The sequence below is a fragment of the Delphinapterus leucas genome, chromosome 2 (assembly GCF_059928025.1).
Source record: "Delphinapterus leucas isolate spDelLeu-1000000601 "Yukka" chromosome 2, BTC_Dleu_Yukka2, whole genome shotgun sequence".
In the NCBI taxonomy this organism is placed as follows: domain Eukaryota; kingdom Metazoa; phylum Chordata; class Mammalia; order Artiodactyla; family Monodontidae; genus Delphinapterus; species Delphinapterus leucas.
Window position 1 is genome coordinate 181,086,505 of NC_143130.1, and position 15,612 is coordinate 181,102,116.

At 68.2% G+C, this 15,612-nt stretch overlaps 1 protein-coding gene across 3 annotated transcripts in view; it reads left to right on the forward strand.

Moving 5' to 3' along the window:
- MTA1 (metastasis associated 1) overlaps positions 1-15,612 on the forward strand; it is a 38,309-nt gene that overhangs the window by 19,834 nt on the left and 2,863 nt on the right. The window contains exons 4-18 of one of the 3 annotated variants that reach the window (XM_022575904.3): positions 1,791-1,841; positions 2,200-2,326; positions 2,781-2,844; positions 5,227-5,344; positions 8,375-8,477; positions 9,266-9,365; positions 9,947-10,135; positions 11,442-11,516; positions 11,650-11,708; positions 12,101-12,216; positions 12,458-12,609; positions 12,704-12,893; positions 12,988-13,077; positions 14,057-14,209; positions 14,340-14,375. In XM_022575904.3, coding sequence (XP_022431612.1) covers positions 1,791-1,841; positions 2,200-2,326; positions 2,781-2,844; positions 5,227-5,344; positions 8,375-8,477; positions 9,266-9,365; positions 9,947-10,135; positions 11,442-11,516; positions 11,650-11,708; positions 12,101-12,216; positions 12,458-12,609; positions 12,704-12,893; positions 12,988-13,077; positions 14,057-14,209; positions 14,340-14,375 — 1,623 coding nt within the window. Of the gene's footprint in view, positions 1-1,790; positions 1,842-2,199; positions 2,327-2,780; positions 2,845-5,226; positions 5,345-8,374; positions 8,478-9,265; positions 9,366-9,946; positions 10,136-11,441; positions 11,517-11,649; positions 11,709-12,100; positions 12,217-12,457; positions 12,610-12,703; positions 12,894-12,987; positions 13,078-14,056; positions 14,210-14,339; positions 14,376-15,612 lie in introns of those variants that run through there. The other 2 variants (XM_089908302.1, XM_022575905.2) reach the window with 2 other exon arrangements.

Genomic DNA, 15,612 nt, shown 5'->3' on the forward strand with positions numbered 1-15,612 from the left:
AAGGAGGGGTAGAGACCCAGGGGAGCCCACTGCACGGTCAGATTAGCTGCTCGAGTTTCTTCTGGGCCCGGGGGCCTGAGGGACAAGCTTCCGCCCTGCCCCTACCAGGACGTCCAGCCCCTGGTGCAGCACAGATGCCCTGGGGCCACACAGGCCTCCCCGGAACGGTAGAGCCCTTGCTGGGGTCTCCAGGCCACATTCTGCTCCGCCACGGCCCTGTCTTGAGGTGTGTGGCCCCCTCCCACAGAGCTGTCCTCCTGAGACCAAGGCCTTGCCCGAGGGGACAGTGGGCACAGGTGACAGGTCCTCCCTGGAACCCCCCAGAACCAGCTGCAGGGGCTCGGGAGAGCCAGTAGGGTGTGTGAGCTGAGCTGGGGTAGGGTGGGAGCCCAGAGCCTGCCTGGGCCTTGTGGGGAAGGCCCCCCAGCTCTGAGCCCAGGGCCCGGGCACCCTGGATCCCAGAGGGAGGGGCTTTTATGCCAGGGGCCATGTGCCCTGGGTTCCTAGAGGCCAAGCGCCACAGCCCACGCTCGTTTGAGGGTCCGCTGGGAACAGGGCCTGGGGGCTGTGGGGAGGCTCTCTCCTAGTCTCCCGGGGGCTGGAGGTTGGCCTGGCCCAAACCCTGGCCACCCCTGAGGCCTTAAGCGTGGCCTTGGGGTGTGCGTTCCTGGGTCCCTCCTCACCGTTGCTGATGGCAGGGAGCCCTGGTGGGCTGGGGGTCTCAGAGCCACTGTGAGCTAGTTTCAGGACAGGGAGGGGCGGTGCCTGCAGACCCGGAATGGATGCCCAAGGGCCTGTCGCGGGCAGGGGCCAGGGTGGCTGCCCCCGGCCCGGTCCCTAGCCATGCTGCGGGGCCAGCGGGGCCGTCACCGGACAGGCGTGAGCAGGGTAAGGTGTGGGGGTGGTGGGCCGGCTTCCGGGTGCTGGTGACGTCCCTGGGAGTGGGCAGGGAGGTTCCGAGGCCAGGCTCCCGTCGCCCACGGCCCGGGCAGACCGGCCCTGCCCCTCTTCCCCCAGCGCCCCCGCCCCTAGCCTTGACCTCCGTCTGAGCTGCCGCAACCAGGGTTTTTTTGGGGGGGGGGGCGTGTTCCCTGCCCAGGGGCACCAGGACTCCTTGCAGCCACCACAGGAGGGCAGCAGAGGGCCAGGGGCCTTATGGTGGCCCAGAGCCTAGGGGGGCTGGACTCCACGCCCCTACCTTTGGGTCTTGGGGCAGAGGATGGGTTTCGCCATGCGTCTGGCTTCCCCCACCCCACTGTGCACGACCCTAGACTGCCAGTGTGTGTTTGGGGGCACTCCAGCCCCAGGGCTGCATGTGCTGGGGTCCACATCGTGGAGACCTTCCACAGCCCCACCGCATGCCAGTTTCGAGTTTCAGGCTTTCCCTGTGCCCGTTGATGGCCCACGCTGCTGACCGGCCTTGGGACACGTCCCCCCCCCCCCCCCCCGCTGTGGCTCGGCCGTGTCCCCCGCCCCGTCCTTGCTTCTCCCGACTTCGTAGGGGCAGGTGTGTTCTGTGTGCAGGTAGCAGGGCCTCACTGCCCAGGCTTGTCTGGGGCTCTGCTTGGAGAGTCTTGGGCAGCGTGGGCGTGGGGTTGGCGGGAGCTGAGGTCAGCTAGTAGGGATGTCCAGAGGCTCAGGTGTTCTCTGTCTTTGGCTGGGTGGTCCGCGGCCCCCTTGTCCACCCTGCTTCCTGGCCTCACAGCCCTCAGTCCAGGCCGGGCAGGGAGTGAGTGGCGCGGCACGCTGTCGCTGACCCGCCATCTGGGTGCTGTCTGTCTGTTACACAGCCCTGTCGGTCTGCTATAAAACCGGATCGGGGGCCGACAACGGCGAGGAAGGTAAGAGCCGCCCCTGCGGGAAGGTCCTGAGGTCTGTGCGCCCTGCTGCGAGGCAGGCCTGAGGGGTCCCTGGCGCAGGGAGGGCTGCGGGGCGTGGTGGGTCCTGCCCCCCGTCCTGGACGTGCAACAGCTGCTGTCTCGCTTTCCCTCTTTCTCTGACGTGCTGCTTCCCAGGCCAGCACAGGACATTGTCCTCCTTCCTGCTCAGATGCCCAGGGCTTCTGGGGTGCGCTGCGGGGACCTACACTGCCACCTGCCCCGGGTCCAGCGTGGGGAGGGCAGCCAGCGGGTGGGCCTTTGTCCGGCCGCCTGAGCGTGTGTCTCCGGGACCAGCTCACAGGAGCTCTGTGTCCTTCAGGTGAAACAGAGGAGGAAATGGAGAACCCAGAAATGGCAGACCTGCCCGAGAAGCTCAAGCACCAGCTGAGGCATCGAGAGCTCTTCCTCTCCAGACAGCTGGAGTCACTGCCCGCCACCCACATCAGGTACCCGGGGGCCGGGGGCGGGCACGAGGGAGTCCCGCCACCCACATTGGGGGCCGGGGGCGGGCACGAGGGAGTCCCGCCACCCACATCAGGTGCCCGGGTGCCTGGGGCGGGCACGAGGGAGCCCCGCCACCCACATCGGGGGCCTGGGGCGGGCACGAGGGAGTCCCGCCACCCACATCAGGTGCCCGGGGGCCTGGGGCGGGCACGAGGGAGTCCCGCCACCCACGTCAGGTGCCCGGGGGCCTGGGGCGGGCACGAGGGAGTCCCGCCACCCACATCAGGTGCCCGGGGGCCTGGGGCGGGCACGAGGGAGTCCCGCCACCCACATCAGGTGCCCGGGGGCCGGGCGCGGGCACGAGGGAGTCCCGCCACCCACGTCAGGTGCCCGGGGGCTGGGGGTGGGCACGAGGGAGTCTGCCCAGCCCCCCTGACGCGCGCCCTTACCTTGTAGAGGGAAGTGCAGCGTCACTTTGCTCAACGAGACTGAGTCCCTCAAGTCCTACCTGGAACGGGAGGTGAGGCCCGACGCTGTGGGCTGGGGGCTACGGGGTGGGGGCAGAGGCGGATCCTGGCTCCGCTGATCTGGTCTGGGTGGGCATTGCTGCTCCCACCTCACGCGGGGCTCAGGCCCTTCCCTGCCCGTGGCGCCCTGAGGCCAGGCGCTGTCACGGCCCTTCCCGGTGTCCCGTGCAGTCCCCACTCCTTGCACCTCCAGAGTGAGGGCCCAAAGTGGGCGCGACAGCTCCCGGGGGTCTGCTCTCCCCACCACCCCCCGCCCCCCAGGAGGGGCACGACTCATCCTGGAGGGGACGATGGGACCCGTGCTAGCCGCCGTGGTCGCTGTCAGGCTTTCCCAGCGGGCGTGTGGCCCTACTGCAGTCCAGGCCACCGTCTCCAGTCTTCACTGGGTTGACCCACGACTGTGTTGGCCAGGCAACCAGAGGGTTTCTGAGTTTAGGAAACCAAAACCGTCGGTGCTGCCAGGGTCTGGGACCAGGGCACCGACCTCCTCATCCCAGACCAGGGTGGGAGGGGAGCCACGGCGGCCGGTGCCTGGGCCTTGCTGTGACACCCGAGCTGCTCGCCCTGAGCCCGCGGTGACACCCAGGGCGGGTGGTGCTTGTTGCGGGCTGTCCGTGCTGCCTGCCCAGCGCCCCTCACCCGAGGCGGAACGACTGAAAACGTCCCCAGAGGGTGCACGCGTGAGTCCTGGGAGCAGCGAGAAGCGTGTTTGGGGACGATGGCAGGCCAGCGGGGTCAGGAGCGGCGCGGGCACGGGTGTTACCTAGTGGGACAGGTCCCGGTGTAAGGGGAGCTCCTGGGGCCAGGCGAGGAGTGGTTGTGGGTCCGGAGTCCCCTCCCTGCGTGTCCCCATGCACTGCGGGCTCCCCTGGGACCTGCGTGCGGCCACCCCGCAGCTCCTAGCAGGAGTGTCATCGTCTGTGGGTGACGCTTGTTCTCCGCCACAGTCCCCTCTCCCCGAGGCAGGGCCCGGCTCTTCCTGGGGGCCCAGAGGGGCAAGGTGGGCGGGGGGTCAGACCGTGGACCATGGCGACAGCAGTCCAGCGAGGGAGGGCAAGCCTGGTGCCGTGGCCTCACCGAGGCCTGACTCCATCAGGCGTTGGAGCACCGCCAGGAGGACACTGCCTGGAGTCGGCGCTGAAGAGCCCCCAGGGCAGCCCGGGCTCCAGGGAGCCGCCGCGTGCCTGCCCACGGGACAGAGCAGGGGCCGTGACCCCCAGGCGTGCGTCCACTGGGGGCTGTTGTCTGCAGTTTAGAAAGACCCCTGAGTGACAGCCACACAGAGGTGGTGACGCGGAGGGACGGCCGTGAGCAAAACGGCGGCTGTGAACCACTTGGTGTTCAGCAGTGGCGAGCGCGTGGGCCCCGTTCGGGGACCTGTGTGTCTCCTGGGTGCACGCCTCGTGGTTTCTGCTTCTCTCGCTCACCTGTCTAGGGGTGGGTGGCTCTTAGCCTGAGACGGCAGGCAGCCCACTGGGATGGCCTCCTCTCCTGGTCTGGGCGGCCCCGGGCAAGAATCGACTGACTGCGCCCAGGCCCGCCGTCCTGCTCGGGCCTCAGAGAGTCAGTCCTCGGGTGCGGGTGCAGCCGCAGCCTGCACGGACCCGCACCCAGAGGAGCCCTTGGCTCCGACGCAGGAGCTGGCCGCCGCCCGGGGAGCAGGGGCTGCGAGAAACAACCACAAGGGACTAAGAAAGGCGGCACGGGGACACGGGGCCAGGTAGCAGTCCTGGCACGGGGTGCCGTGACCCTCGGTGTACACGGGGAGACCCCTGGGGAAGCCCAGGGTTGGCAGGCTGGTTTCTGCAGAGCAGCCCAAGCCAGCTAAACGCAGCTTCTGAGAAGCAGCTTCGGCACGTGGAGTGCCAGGCAGCGAAGGGCCAGGAAGGCCGGACTGTGCCAGTTCCAGCCGGAACAGCCTGGGCGCAGGCGTGCGGGGTGAAGACAGGCTCCGAGGCTGAGGGCCGCAGGCTGCTGCTCCGCTGACAGCTCTGGGCACCGAGTCCAGAACATTCTGTAACGTAACCCCCTTTGTGTACGTCTCCTGTGACAACTGCACGGAAACGGCACCATCTTCTCAAAGGACGTGCCCGGAATCTGTCACATTCGTTCCCAGATGCCTTAGGATTTTTGTTGCTGTTAAATGCTCTTATAAACTCAGTTTTCAAACTGTTGCTGCTGGTGGGCACGTGGCAGTTTGGGGAACTGGTCCTACAGCTGCCTCACCTGCGCTCTCAAGCCTGCTGACCTGTCAGCTCTCTGTGTCTCCGAGCAGATCACTGTCCCCCCGACGGCCGCCCCTCCCGTCTGCTGACCTCCCACGAGTGTGGCCGAGGGTGCTGTGTATTGACGCCGCCCCGTGTGCTGTTTTCCAGGACTTCTTCTTCTACTCTCTCGTCTATGACCCCCAGCAGAAGACCCTCCTGGCTGACAAGGGGGAGATCCGTGTCGGGAACCGGTACCAGGCGGATATCACCGACCTGCTGAAAGAAGGTAGGGTGGGCCGGGGGGCTGGCGGGGAGGGCGGGGGCCTCTGGGTGTTGGGATGGGGCGGCAAGCCCCAGGACCCCCAGCAGGAGGGGTCGTCGGACCCTCTCTGGCACCTGGAGATTTTGTTTCCTTTCGTCAGTTGTTTTCATAACCTTTTTGAAGCCCTTTTTCTCTCCCAAAAACTCGTTTGAATGGATCTGCCTGTTTCACTGACTTCTAGCGGGTGGTGCCGTCCGCGAGGCTGAAGTGCATGGGGACGCAGTGCCAGCTCCCCTGCCCTTCAGTCTTTCAGCAGCCCGGGGGTCATGGGCGGGCTTGACCCCCAGCTTCTCAGCCCGTTCTGTCCCCGACCAAGCTGCCCAGGCAGGAACGTGGACCCGCGGTGACCAGCAAGGCCGGTGCTGTCTGGCTTGGGGCGCCGTTTGGCAGGCTTCCTTCTGGGGCCATGTGGTTGAGCCCGGGTCACTTGGGTGGTGGCCACACTCAGGCAGCTCAGGTTGACCGGGAGCGCAGCGGGGTCCGGGCCTCGTGGCACCCGCCACCTCCCCTCCCCCGCTTCCTTTCTGCGCGGCCGCGTAGTTGCTGTGCGGCAGGCCCGACAGCTGACCTGCGCACTTGCTTGCCCGGGATGGCGCTCTCTTCGGAGCCTGTGCTCCTGCGGAGCTGGTCCCCTGTGTGCAGGGTCATCCCCGCGTGGTGCCCAGGTGTCCCTCAGGAGCGCGGTGTCCTCCTGGCGAGCGTCCCCAGCACCTGTGGGGCTGCGGGTTGGGCTTGGCTCCCCTGTGCTCTGTGCCTCGGTTTCCCCTGTGCTGTAGAAATGCCGGACGTCCCTTCTTTCCATGGCTGCTGCTCCTTCCGGGGACGCAACTCCTGATCCCCAGAAGCTGGTCCGCTTGACCTAAACATCCACTTTCAGCCTGTGTGCGTGTTTCCCGCTGCACACACACGCGCACGAGCGTACACGCGCGCGCATCTTCCACACACACACACACACACACACACACACACACACTTGCCTCCCCCGTTGGTTGGCCTTGGTCTCCATCTCTGTCTTATGGGGGTTCCTGCCACCGGTCGGATGTGAGAAGGAGGGCTAACAGGAAGCACCTGGTGGGGGCGGTTCCCTCTGTTCATGGGTGTCCGGCTCCGTCCCCGGTGGGGCGAGGCTGCCCTTCCCGCCAGCCCTGGCGCTCTGCCCTGTGGTCCTGCCCTGGGGCCGCTCGCGTCACTCGTGGGGGCCCCCGCACTTGCACAGAGTCAGATGCGCTGGCCCAGCTGGTCTCCTGGTGCAGCCCGTCCTCCTGCTGGGCGGGGTGCACCTGGCACCCGGGCCCCGCTCCAGGGATGGGCATCCTCCAGTGGCCCCATGGGGCCTCCTGGTCTACACCATCCCAGCCAGCCTGGCTGAGGATAAAGGGCCACATCCAGTGGGAAACAGGAGAGGCCACACGGCGGCCACAGGAGAGCACTGAGTGGCTGGAACGTCCGAGGACCTTGCTTTCTGGCCAGCCCTGGGTGCTTGGCGGGAGGACGCGTCTCTGGGTGCCCCGGGGAAGCCCTGCCTGCAGCCCCAGGGCCAGGGGCGGCATCCCTACAGCCCTTCCTCCTCCCGACCCCTGGGCTGCTGGGGCGAGGTGGGGTCGGCCTAGGCCTCAGTTCCCTGTTCTCCTCCTGGAGCCTGGACCCTTCCCAGCGGGTGAAGCTGTGCCCTTGCCTTGGACGCGTGAGACGTCTGCAGGGTGCACCAGTGGGCGTGGGCGCCAGCTGGGGCCACAGCTAGCTGTGCCCGTGGCTCTGGGCTCAGTTGCCCGGCAGTCGCTGGGGGCTGGTCGCGGCCTGCAGACCTTGGATCCAGGAGTGGGGGCCCTGCCTTCCTTGGTACCCACTGTCCCTGGGGAGGGCTCTCCGTGCCGAGTCACCACCAGGAAGGAGCCTACCCACGACACCGGGAAAATCCCACCTGTGCTCGTCCTACAGATGCAGCCCCCAGAACCCTGACCCCTCAGATCTCTTCGTTCCCACCCCCGGGTCAGTCTGCAGTGCAGGGCTTCTCTCCTGTGAGCCTCCGGCCCGGCGCCGTCCCCTGGAGCCTAGCAGGGGCTGACCTTCCCCAGGGCGAGGGAGCACGTGTTTCCGTGGTGACTTCCGGCCATGCCTGGCCCTGCATGACCGCGCTCGCACAGGGCTCCCGCGGGCTTGCTGAGTGCCGTGAGGGGTCCTGCCCTGGGTCTGGAAGTTGGTCGCCACGGAGAGCAACAGAGACTGAGAGGGCCTGCAGACGTGCAGGCGGAGCGCCTGAGCTGAGCGGGGTTGTGACCTCGGGGCAGGCGTTCTCTGGACCCTCGTGCTGGCCTCGTCTGCCCCTTGCTGCCTGGAGCACGTGGCAGGTGGCGCTTGGCATGGGCAGCTGCCCAGGAGAGAAACCCTCCTGGCTGGGCCCTGAGCCCCATGCCCACCGCATACAGGGTGAGGAGTGGGGCTCCTGTCTGCAGAGGGAAGAGGCCCCAAGACGGAGGCTTTTGACGCCGAGGGCGCCCTTGGGTGGCAGGCGTGGGTCCGCACTGAGTTGACATCAGTGTCCTCGTTGTGGCGGGGCTGCCGCTGGGGGCTGGGCGCAGCCGCACCCCACCCCGCAGAGCCTCAGAGGAAAGAGCTGATTGATCAGGTCCGAGCCGCTGCGCCCCTCTGTCCAGCTGGCTGTGCTCCCTGGGCCCTCCCGACGGCACCTCTTCAAGCTCCTCAACGGGGACCGCGGGCTGCCAGCCCCAGGCGCCCACTGTTTCCAGAGGTGAAGGCCGTCGTGTGTGGAGCGTGCCCTGGAGCTCCGGGCCCGACTGCCCCTGTGCGTGCGCGTGCCTGCTCGCGTGTGTGTGCGCACGCGCGCTGTCACCTCGTCCCTGGGCTCACTCGCCCTCCCAGCCCGCTCCCCGCCTCAGCGGCCTGGTCCCTCGTCCAACCCTGGGCTCCAAACGGAGCCGCGGGGGTCTTCTCACGGCCTCGGTGTTCTCACCGCGCAGTGTTTCGTCCTCCTAGGCGAGGAGGACGGCCGAGACCAGGCCAAGCTGGAGACCAAGGTGTGGGAGGTTCACAACCCGCTGGTGGACAAGCAGATCGACCAGTTCCTGGTGGTGGCCCGGTGAGTTCTGGGCTGGGGCGGCCACGTCCTGCCTGACCCCCGGGCACAAGCCGGCACGGGGCCTGAGCCACTGCCCCACCCCTGCGGTGGGCGTCGGGGTGCCTGTCCTACAGGGCATCCCCCAGTGAAGGGCCTGGGAGGTTAGAAGGTCCGGGGCCCTGCTCTGTTGAGACCCCCTCGTGGCTCCTAGGGAGGCCTGCAGGGTGGGGCCTGGCCCTTCCCTGAAGGTGGAGCCGGCTCAGGGGGGCTGCTGGGTCCCTGGGTCCAGGAGGCAGCCCGACCCGTGGACCTCAGGGGCCGCCCACCAGCCGAGGCCAAGTAAGCCAGCCGCAGATGGGGGCTCTTTCCCCGGACGGTAGGGCGGGACAGAGGTTCTTGCTCGTCCGGCTCCGAGACCGGGCAGATGTGGCTTGGAGGCGCAGGGCCTCCTGGGCACAAAGGGGCAGCCCTCCGAGGAGCAGCTTCTGCCCAGGCCGGCCCCCCAGGGGTCCCTGGGCTGGAACAGCAGGAGGGGAGCTCCTGCGAGCACAGGGGGGCCACACGCCCAGAAGGCGCCTGGGCCGGGTGCCGTCGGAAACAGTGTAGGAGTGGGGTCCTGAGCCTCAGGACCTGAAGGCTGTCTTTTGTAAGAAGAGGTCTGCAAAGTCTCAGAAACGACGTCCCCGCGCTCCAGACCACAGTGTTCCATCCCGAGACAGCCGAGTCTGGACGCCTCTGCGTGTCTGGCTTGGTCCGGCCGCCCCTCCTGCTTGTCCGCTCCAGTGGTCAGCGTCTCTCCTCCTCCCCAGCTCCGTGGGCACCTTTGCACGCGCCCTGGACTGCAGCAGCTCTGTCCGACAGCCCAGCCTGCACATGAGCGCCGCGGCCGCCTCTCGGGACATCACCCTGGTAAGTGAGAGGGCCACCGGGCAGCCGCGGCCCTGTGCGTCTGCTCAGATCAGCACCCGCTCCCCGGGTGGCACAGCCCTCCCTGGGGGGCACAGCGCAGGGCTCTCACTGCCCCGTGTGGTGACCCTGTCTCATGCTGGTGAGAGGCTGCCGGCCGGCACGTGGTCAGGCCCTACTGGGCCCTTGCTGGGCTGCGGGCCGCACGTCCTCAGCCCGCCCTTCTCTTTCCACACTTGCCACCTCAGAGGCAGCGGCATCTCCCAGAGGACGGCTCGTGCCCTAGGCCGGCCCCTCCTGCCCAGGGCACTTTGGCCCTGGGGCCAGTCACCCACCGTCTGCTGGCTGAGCCACCCCCTCCTGGAGCCCCGCCCCTGCCGAAGTGGGCCTGGGAGCACACCTGCTCCCCTCTTCTGCTCCGAGCAGCCTGGCCTCTCCCTGTGCTCTCCCCAGAGGCCCCCGGCCGCCCCCCTGAGACTGTCCTTATCCCCTCCCACGCGGCCCGGGTATGCCTCCTGCCGGGGCCGGGCGGGGCGGGGCCGCCGCAGCTCTGGGGCCCAGGCGACCCGCCTCTCCCGCCGCAGTTCCACGCCATGGACACGCTGCACAGGAGCGTGTACGATGTCGCCAAGGCCATCTCGGCCCTGGTGCCGCAGGGCGGGCCCGTCCTCTGCAGGGACGAGATGGAAGAGTGGTCGGCCTCGGAGGCCAGCCTTTTCGAGGAGGCTCTGGAGAAGTACGGGAAGGATTTCACTGACATTCAGCAAGACTTTGTGAGTACCGGGGCGCAGGTTCAGGGCCCTGCTGTGCCCGCCGGGCCGCCGTTTTTCCCTCCCCTTGCCTGTTAGTGGCTCCGGAGGAAACGCCCAAGGCCGCCTGCTGGGGCCTGGGCTGTGCCACCAAGGCGAGGGTCCACGCTGGTGTCGCTGGGGTCCTCGCCGGGCCTTGTTTGACTTGGTTCGTTTGGCTGTGTTGGTTGTTCTTAAGTGGCCGAGCGTCTCCGTGTACGTCCTTGCTTTGTGTCCTTTGCAAGTGTCCACCAGTGAGCCCGTGGGGATTCCAGCACCGGCAGGGCCTGTGCCCTCAGGGGCCCCTCCTGCCCTTACAGCCCCTGAAATACACTTGAACTCATCTGAAAGGAGGCCAACTGGTGGTCACTCAGAAGAGCGCGCCTGTGCAGAGAGGGCGGCAGGGGCGGCCGGGCCGGCCTGACCGCGAGCGCCTAGGAGGGGCCGGGATGCAGCGGCCTCGCCAGCATCTGACTCTGAGCAGCACCTCTGCAGTAACGGACGAGGCTGATGCCACAGGACCCACGTCAGAAGGCAGATGGCACTACTGAGGGTGGAGAAGCAGTGTCGGTCCCCAGAGGCCATCAGAGGGACCCGCGCAGCCCCTGGTGCCGTGGACACAGGCCGAGCCCAGACAGCCGGCCCCCTGTGCGAGGCAGATGTGCGGAACGTACTGAAAACCTAAGCAGAGCAGCAAGGCCTCCTCACACGGAAACAAGTGCAGCGAGGAGGCGGGCGGGACATAAAGCGCTCAGCTCGCCACGCCTCCCGCACGTCCCGTCCCGGCCCCGGTGCGCGCAGAGTCTGAATTGTCGACGCGCCCGGGCGGACGTCTTGGGAGAATCCGCGCCGCGGGACTCGCCTGAGACTGGCCTGGAGGTGGCGTGGAAACACGGGGCGGGACGGCAGCGGCAAGACTCTGACGGCCACACTGGACTCGCGCGCAGCCTGTGGAGCCCAGAGGTGGCGCCCGCACAGCGGGGGAGCAGAGCGACCGCGAGGACGCACTGGGGGAGCGTTGCAGCCCACGGTCGTGGGTGGGGCTGGTGTCTGGGCATCCAGCGCCTTGCGCGAGGGGAGGGGGCACCCACCACCGACCGAGCAGGGCAGAGGTGCCGAAACCGGGGAGGAAGCTTTTGCGTTGAATGGAGTGTGCCTGAGAGGGAGAGAGGGAGGGCGAGGCCTGAGAGGGGCCCTGACGCGGGCTTGGGGGAGGCTCGCTCCCTCCTGGGTGGGGTTAGCGGCCCCGCCATGCCCCCGCCCGCCCCCTGACGTGCCCCTCTCCCCCCAGCTCCCCTGGAAGTCGCTCACCAGCATCATCGAGTACTACTACATGTGGAAGACCACCGACAGATACGTGCAGCAGGTGAGGGCCCGGCCTGGGCGGGGGCCGAGGGGTCCTGTGGGAACTTTAGGGTGAGGGGGCAGCGTGGGGACTGGGGGATCCCCTCTCCAGACCCACCTGCTGGCTGCCCTGACCCTTTGTTCTGTGTTTGAAGAAACGCTTGAAAGCAGCTGAAGCGGAGAGCAAGTTAAAGCAAGTTTATATCCCCAACTAGTAAGTACGCCCCCCACGGCGCCGTCCCCGCGTCCCACGTGGCCCCGTGGTGCCGTCCTGGCTGAGTCCTAGAGAGAGTCGGGGGCCTGTCATCGAAGCCCGTGGCGGCCCGGGGGCAGAGGTGGGGGCAGCACAGGGCATCAGGACTGGACCCCGCCCGGCCTGGGGTTCAACTCTGAGCTGAGCTAAGCGCAGGCAGATGGAGCTGGGGTGTCAACAAGGTGGGAGCTGCTTCTAGAACTCGAGGGGAGAAAGATCACACACTCTCAGGCAGGGGTCAGCGTCTGCCCTGTGGCCAGGCAGGTCTGGACTGGGGCTGCCGGGCCCCAGAGCCGCGCGCCCAGGGCTTGGTGGTCCCGTGACGTCTTCCCTCTCTCCCTTCCTTACCCAAGTAACAAGCCAAACCCGAACCAGATCAGCGTCAATAATGTCAAGGCAGGCGTGGTGAACGGTGCCGGGGCGCCAGGCCAGAGCCCTGGGGCCGGCCGGGCCTGCGAGAGCTGTTACAGTAAGTGCCCTGCCCGGCATCCGGGTGCCCCTAGCCCACAGCCCTGGGCGCCCCTGCACTGCCCTGGGGCCCAGCCTGGGGGCGGTGGCCACGCCCTGCCGGGGAAGCCCTCTCGGGGAGCACCGGGTGCCCGGGCCCACAGGGTGAGGGGTGGGCGCGGGCGGGCGACAGCTGTGTAATGCTCTCTGCCGTCACTGGTTCTGCTTAAGAATCCGTCTATTTCCAACTTTGTTGTCCGTAGCCACCCAGTCTTACCAGTGGTATTCTTGGGGTCCCCCTAACATGCAGTGTCGCCTCTGCGCATCTTGTTGGACATATTGGAAGAAATATGGTGGCTTGAAAATGCCAACCCGGTTAGATGGAGAGAGGCCAGGACCCAACCGCAGTAACATGGTAAGTCGGTCCCCCCCACCCTGCCCCAGCGCAGGCCCCGTGGTCCGGCCCGCGGTCATGGCGCTGTGTTGGGGCGGCTCGCCCCCTTCCGCAGAGCCCCCACGGCATCCCAGCCCGGAGCAGCGGGAGCCCCAAGTTTGCCATGAAGACGAGACAGGCCTTCTACCTGCACACCACCAAGCTCACGCGGATCGCCCGGCGCTTGTGCCGTGAGATCCTGCGCCCGTGGCATGCCGCCCGGCACCCCTACATGCCCATCAACAGTGCGGCCATCAAGGCTGAGTGTGAGTGTCCCTGCGGGAGGGGCGCTGGCAGGGCTGGTGGGGACGGGGTGTGCAGCCCCCACGGGAGCTCTTACCCAGGCCTCGCACCCCACAGGCACGGCACGGCTGCCCGGAGCCTCTCAGAGCCCGCTGGTGCTGAAGCAGGCCGCGCGGAAGCCCCTGGAGGCCGTCCTGCGGCACCTCGGTGAGCCTGCTCTCCTCCAGCGCAGCCCTGGCCCCCGGCTGCTGCATCCCTAACCCCCCCGGGGGTCCCAGCCTCTCCCCACCCTGCTCCCCTCGCCCCTGCAGTCCCCAGGGGTCTGGGTCGGGTGCACTGGCTCTTGTGATGCCTCTGAGCCTGGATCGGCGTCTCCCGCGGGGGCTTCTCCGCGCCCCACTCCCCAGGGCAGGGTCACGGCTGGGTGGGAGACATGCACACCTAGGCAGCAGCCTGCAGGGAGGGGCCTCGTGGCCTGGGGACCCTGAGCACTTCGGCTGGCTTTGCCGCCGCCCCGCCCGGTTTGTTCCTGGGACTCAGCCAGGGGCTTGGGCGAGGGGGGGCGGCCCCTTGGCTTGGCTGGGCGTGGCTGGGTGGACTCGGTCCCCCCAGCGGTGGGGGCGGCTTTCCCTTCGTGAGGGACATTCCAGAACCGTGAGCCAGGCGCGCTCCCAGCAGACACAAGTGGCTTTGGCTGCACTTGCTGTCTGGAGGCTCGGTCCCGGGGCTGGCCTCGCCCCGACCAATGGGAGGAGGTGGTCTCTGTTCCCTGCGAGCCCCCCAGGGCTGTGGGACCTTGGCAGGTGTGAGCCCGTGCCTTCCAGGCCGGCGCTCGTGGGCTCGTCCTCGGCCAGCCAGCTGGGCCGTTAAAACTCATCGTCTGGCTAGTGGCCAGCCCTGTGCCGTCAGCTCCGGTGGCCGCTGAGTGGACCTGCTTGTTTATGGGTGTCTGGAGCCTGTAAGCTGCCGGTGGTCACCGGTGTTGCGGCCCTTCGGCCAGGGCTGAGGAGCCAAGGAGCCCGGCCCCAGCAGCTGTCCCTGCTCGCAGGATGCCCGGGGGTGCTGGACTGCGGTGCCCTCCCGGGCCCTGGTCGCCATGGGCCTGGGCTCTGGCAGCCCACAGTCGGGCGGCAGGGCTGCTGCCGAGGGCCCGCAGTGCGCCCACCTGCCCGCGTTGCCTCTGCAGAGACCCACCCCCGCCCCCCGAAGCCCGACCCCGTGAAGAGCGTGTCCGGCGTGCTCGGCGGCCTGACCCCGGCCAAGTCGGCCCCCGTCATCAACAACGGCTCCCCTACCATCCTGGGCAAGAGGAGCTATGAGCAGCACAACGGGGTGGACGGTGAGTCCGGCGGGGCCTTGGGCTTGGCCAGCACGGCCTGTGGCCCTGGGGCACCCGACCCTGGCCCCCGCCGCGCCCACACCCGCTGACCGTGTGTTCTCTCCTCTCTCCTGCCGCCGGGCGCTGCCAGGCAACGTGAAGAAGCGCCTCTTGATGCCCAGTAGGGGTAAGGCCCAGCCCTCCGCGCGTGCCTGTGTGTGCTGTGCTCACGCGTGCGCGGCGGACGGCTCAGGGCACGTCCAAGGGCAGTCCACGCGGGCTGGGCCGCACCCTGCTGCCCCGGCTCCTCCCAATTCACCTGTCGCTCGGCAAAGACCGGAGCGCTGCCCCTCGGGCCCCCAGCTCGCCCAACACTGCCTCCTGCCCCGGGGCCTCCGGCTCGCGGGCCACCCCTCCTTCCGGGCCCAGCGCCGGTCAGTGGACTGTCCTCGCTCCGGCGGCCCTGGTGCCCCCGCCGCCCACCTGTACCGTCTGCTGTCGTGCTGCGACTGTCCGCGTGCCGCCAGCCTCAGCTTGCGTGGCCGCCTGTGCTGTGCTTGCAACCCTGCCTGCGCCCCTGCCCCAGTGGGGGGCTTTGGGACCCTGGTCTCCTCGGGGGGCAGGTGGGACAGAGCTGTGGCATGGCCGGCATGGCTGGGTGGGGGTCGGCGAGGCCCGGGTGGACGCTCAGGTCAGGGCCCCGCATGGAGGCGCGCCCAGGGCTGAGGGTCCCAGAGCTGAGGCAGCAGTAGTGCCCTCTCCTGAGCGGGGTGGAATGCTCGTGGGGTGTGTGCTAGGGCAGCCCTCTGTGGGATCCTCCTGCGGTCGGCGCCTCTGGAATGTGGCTCCTCTCACCTGCCCAGGGCCCGGCTTCTGCCCCCTCAGCTGGCGGTGGGGTGTCTGTGGGCTGGGGCTGCTCTAGGAGGGTGTAGCCACTGTGGCAGTGTGGGATGTGTCAGACCTGGGTGTCCCAGGGCCCCCCAGGGGTCTGCCTGCGGCTGGACCCGTGTGTGTGTTGGGGGGGGGGAGGTGAACAGGGAAGCAGCTGAAGGGAAGAATGTGGCAAGTGCACTCGGAGCCCCTCCTGCCAGCCCCTCGTGATGGCAAGGTCAGGTCGGATGTGGGTACCCCAGCTCCATGGGGCAGCCAGCATGGACACGTCCAGAGCCCTCCCCAAGCTCAGGACTGGAGGGCTACTGGCCCCAGGGGTCTGGCCGAGGCTTGGCTGTCCTGGGATCTGTGGGAGGTGGGCCAGACGTGGGGACACGGGAGGTAGCAGCGGCCACCCGGCCCAGCCCTGTCCCCTGGACGCTCCCTCTCTCGGCTGTGTCTGAGAGCCCCAGCAGGCACACCCTGAGGGTCAGCCGGTGGTACTGGCGCCGGGTCCTGCCATCTCACCCCATCTGGACACAGACTCTCGCCTG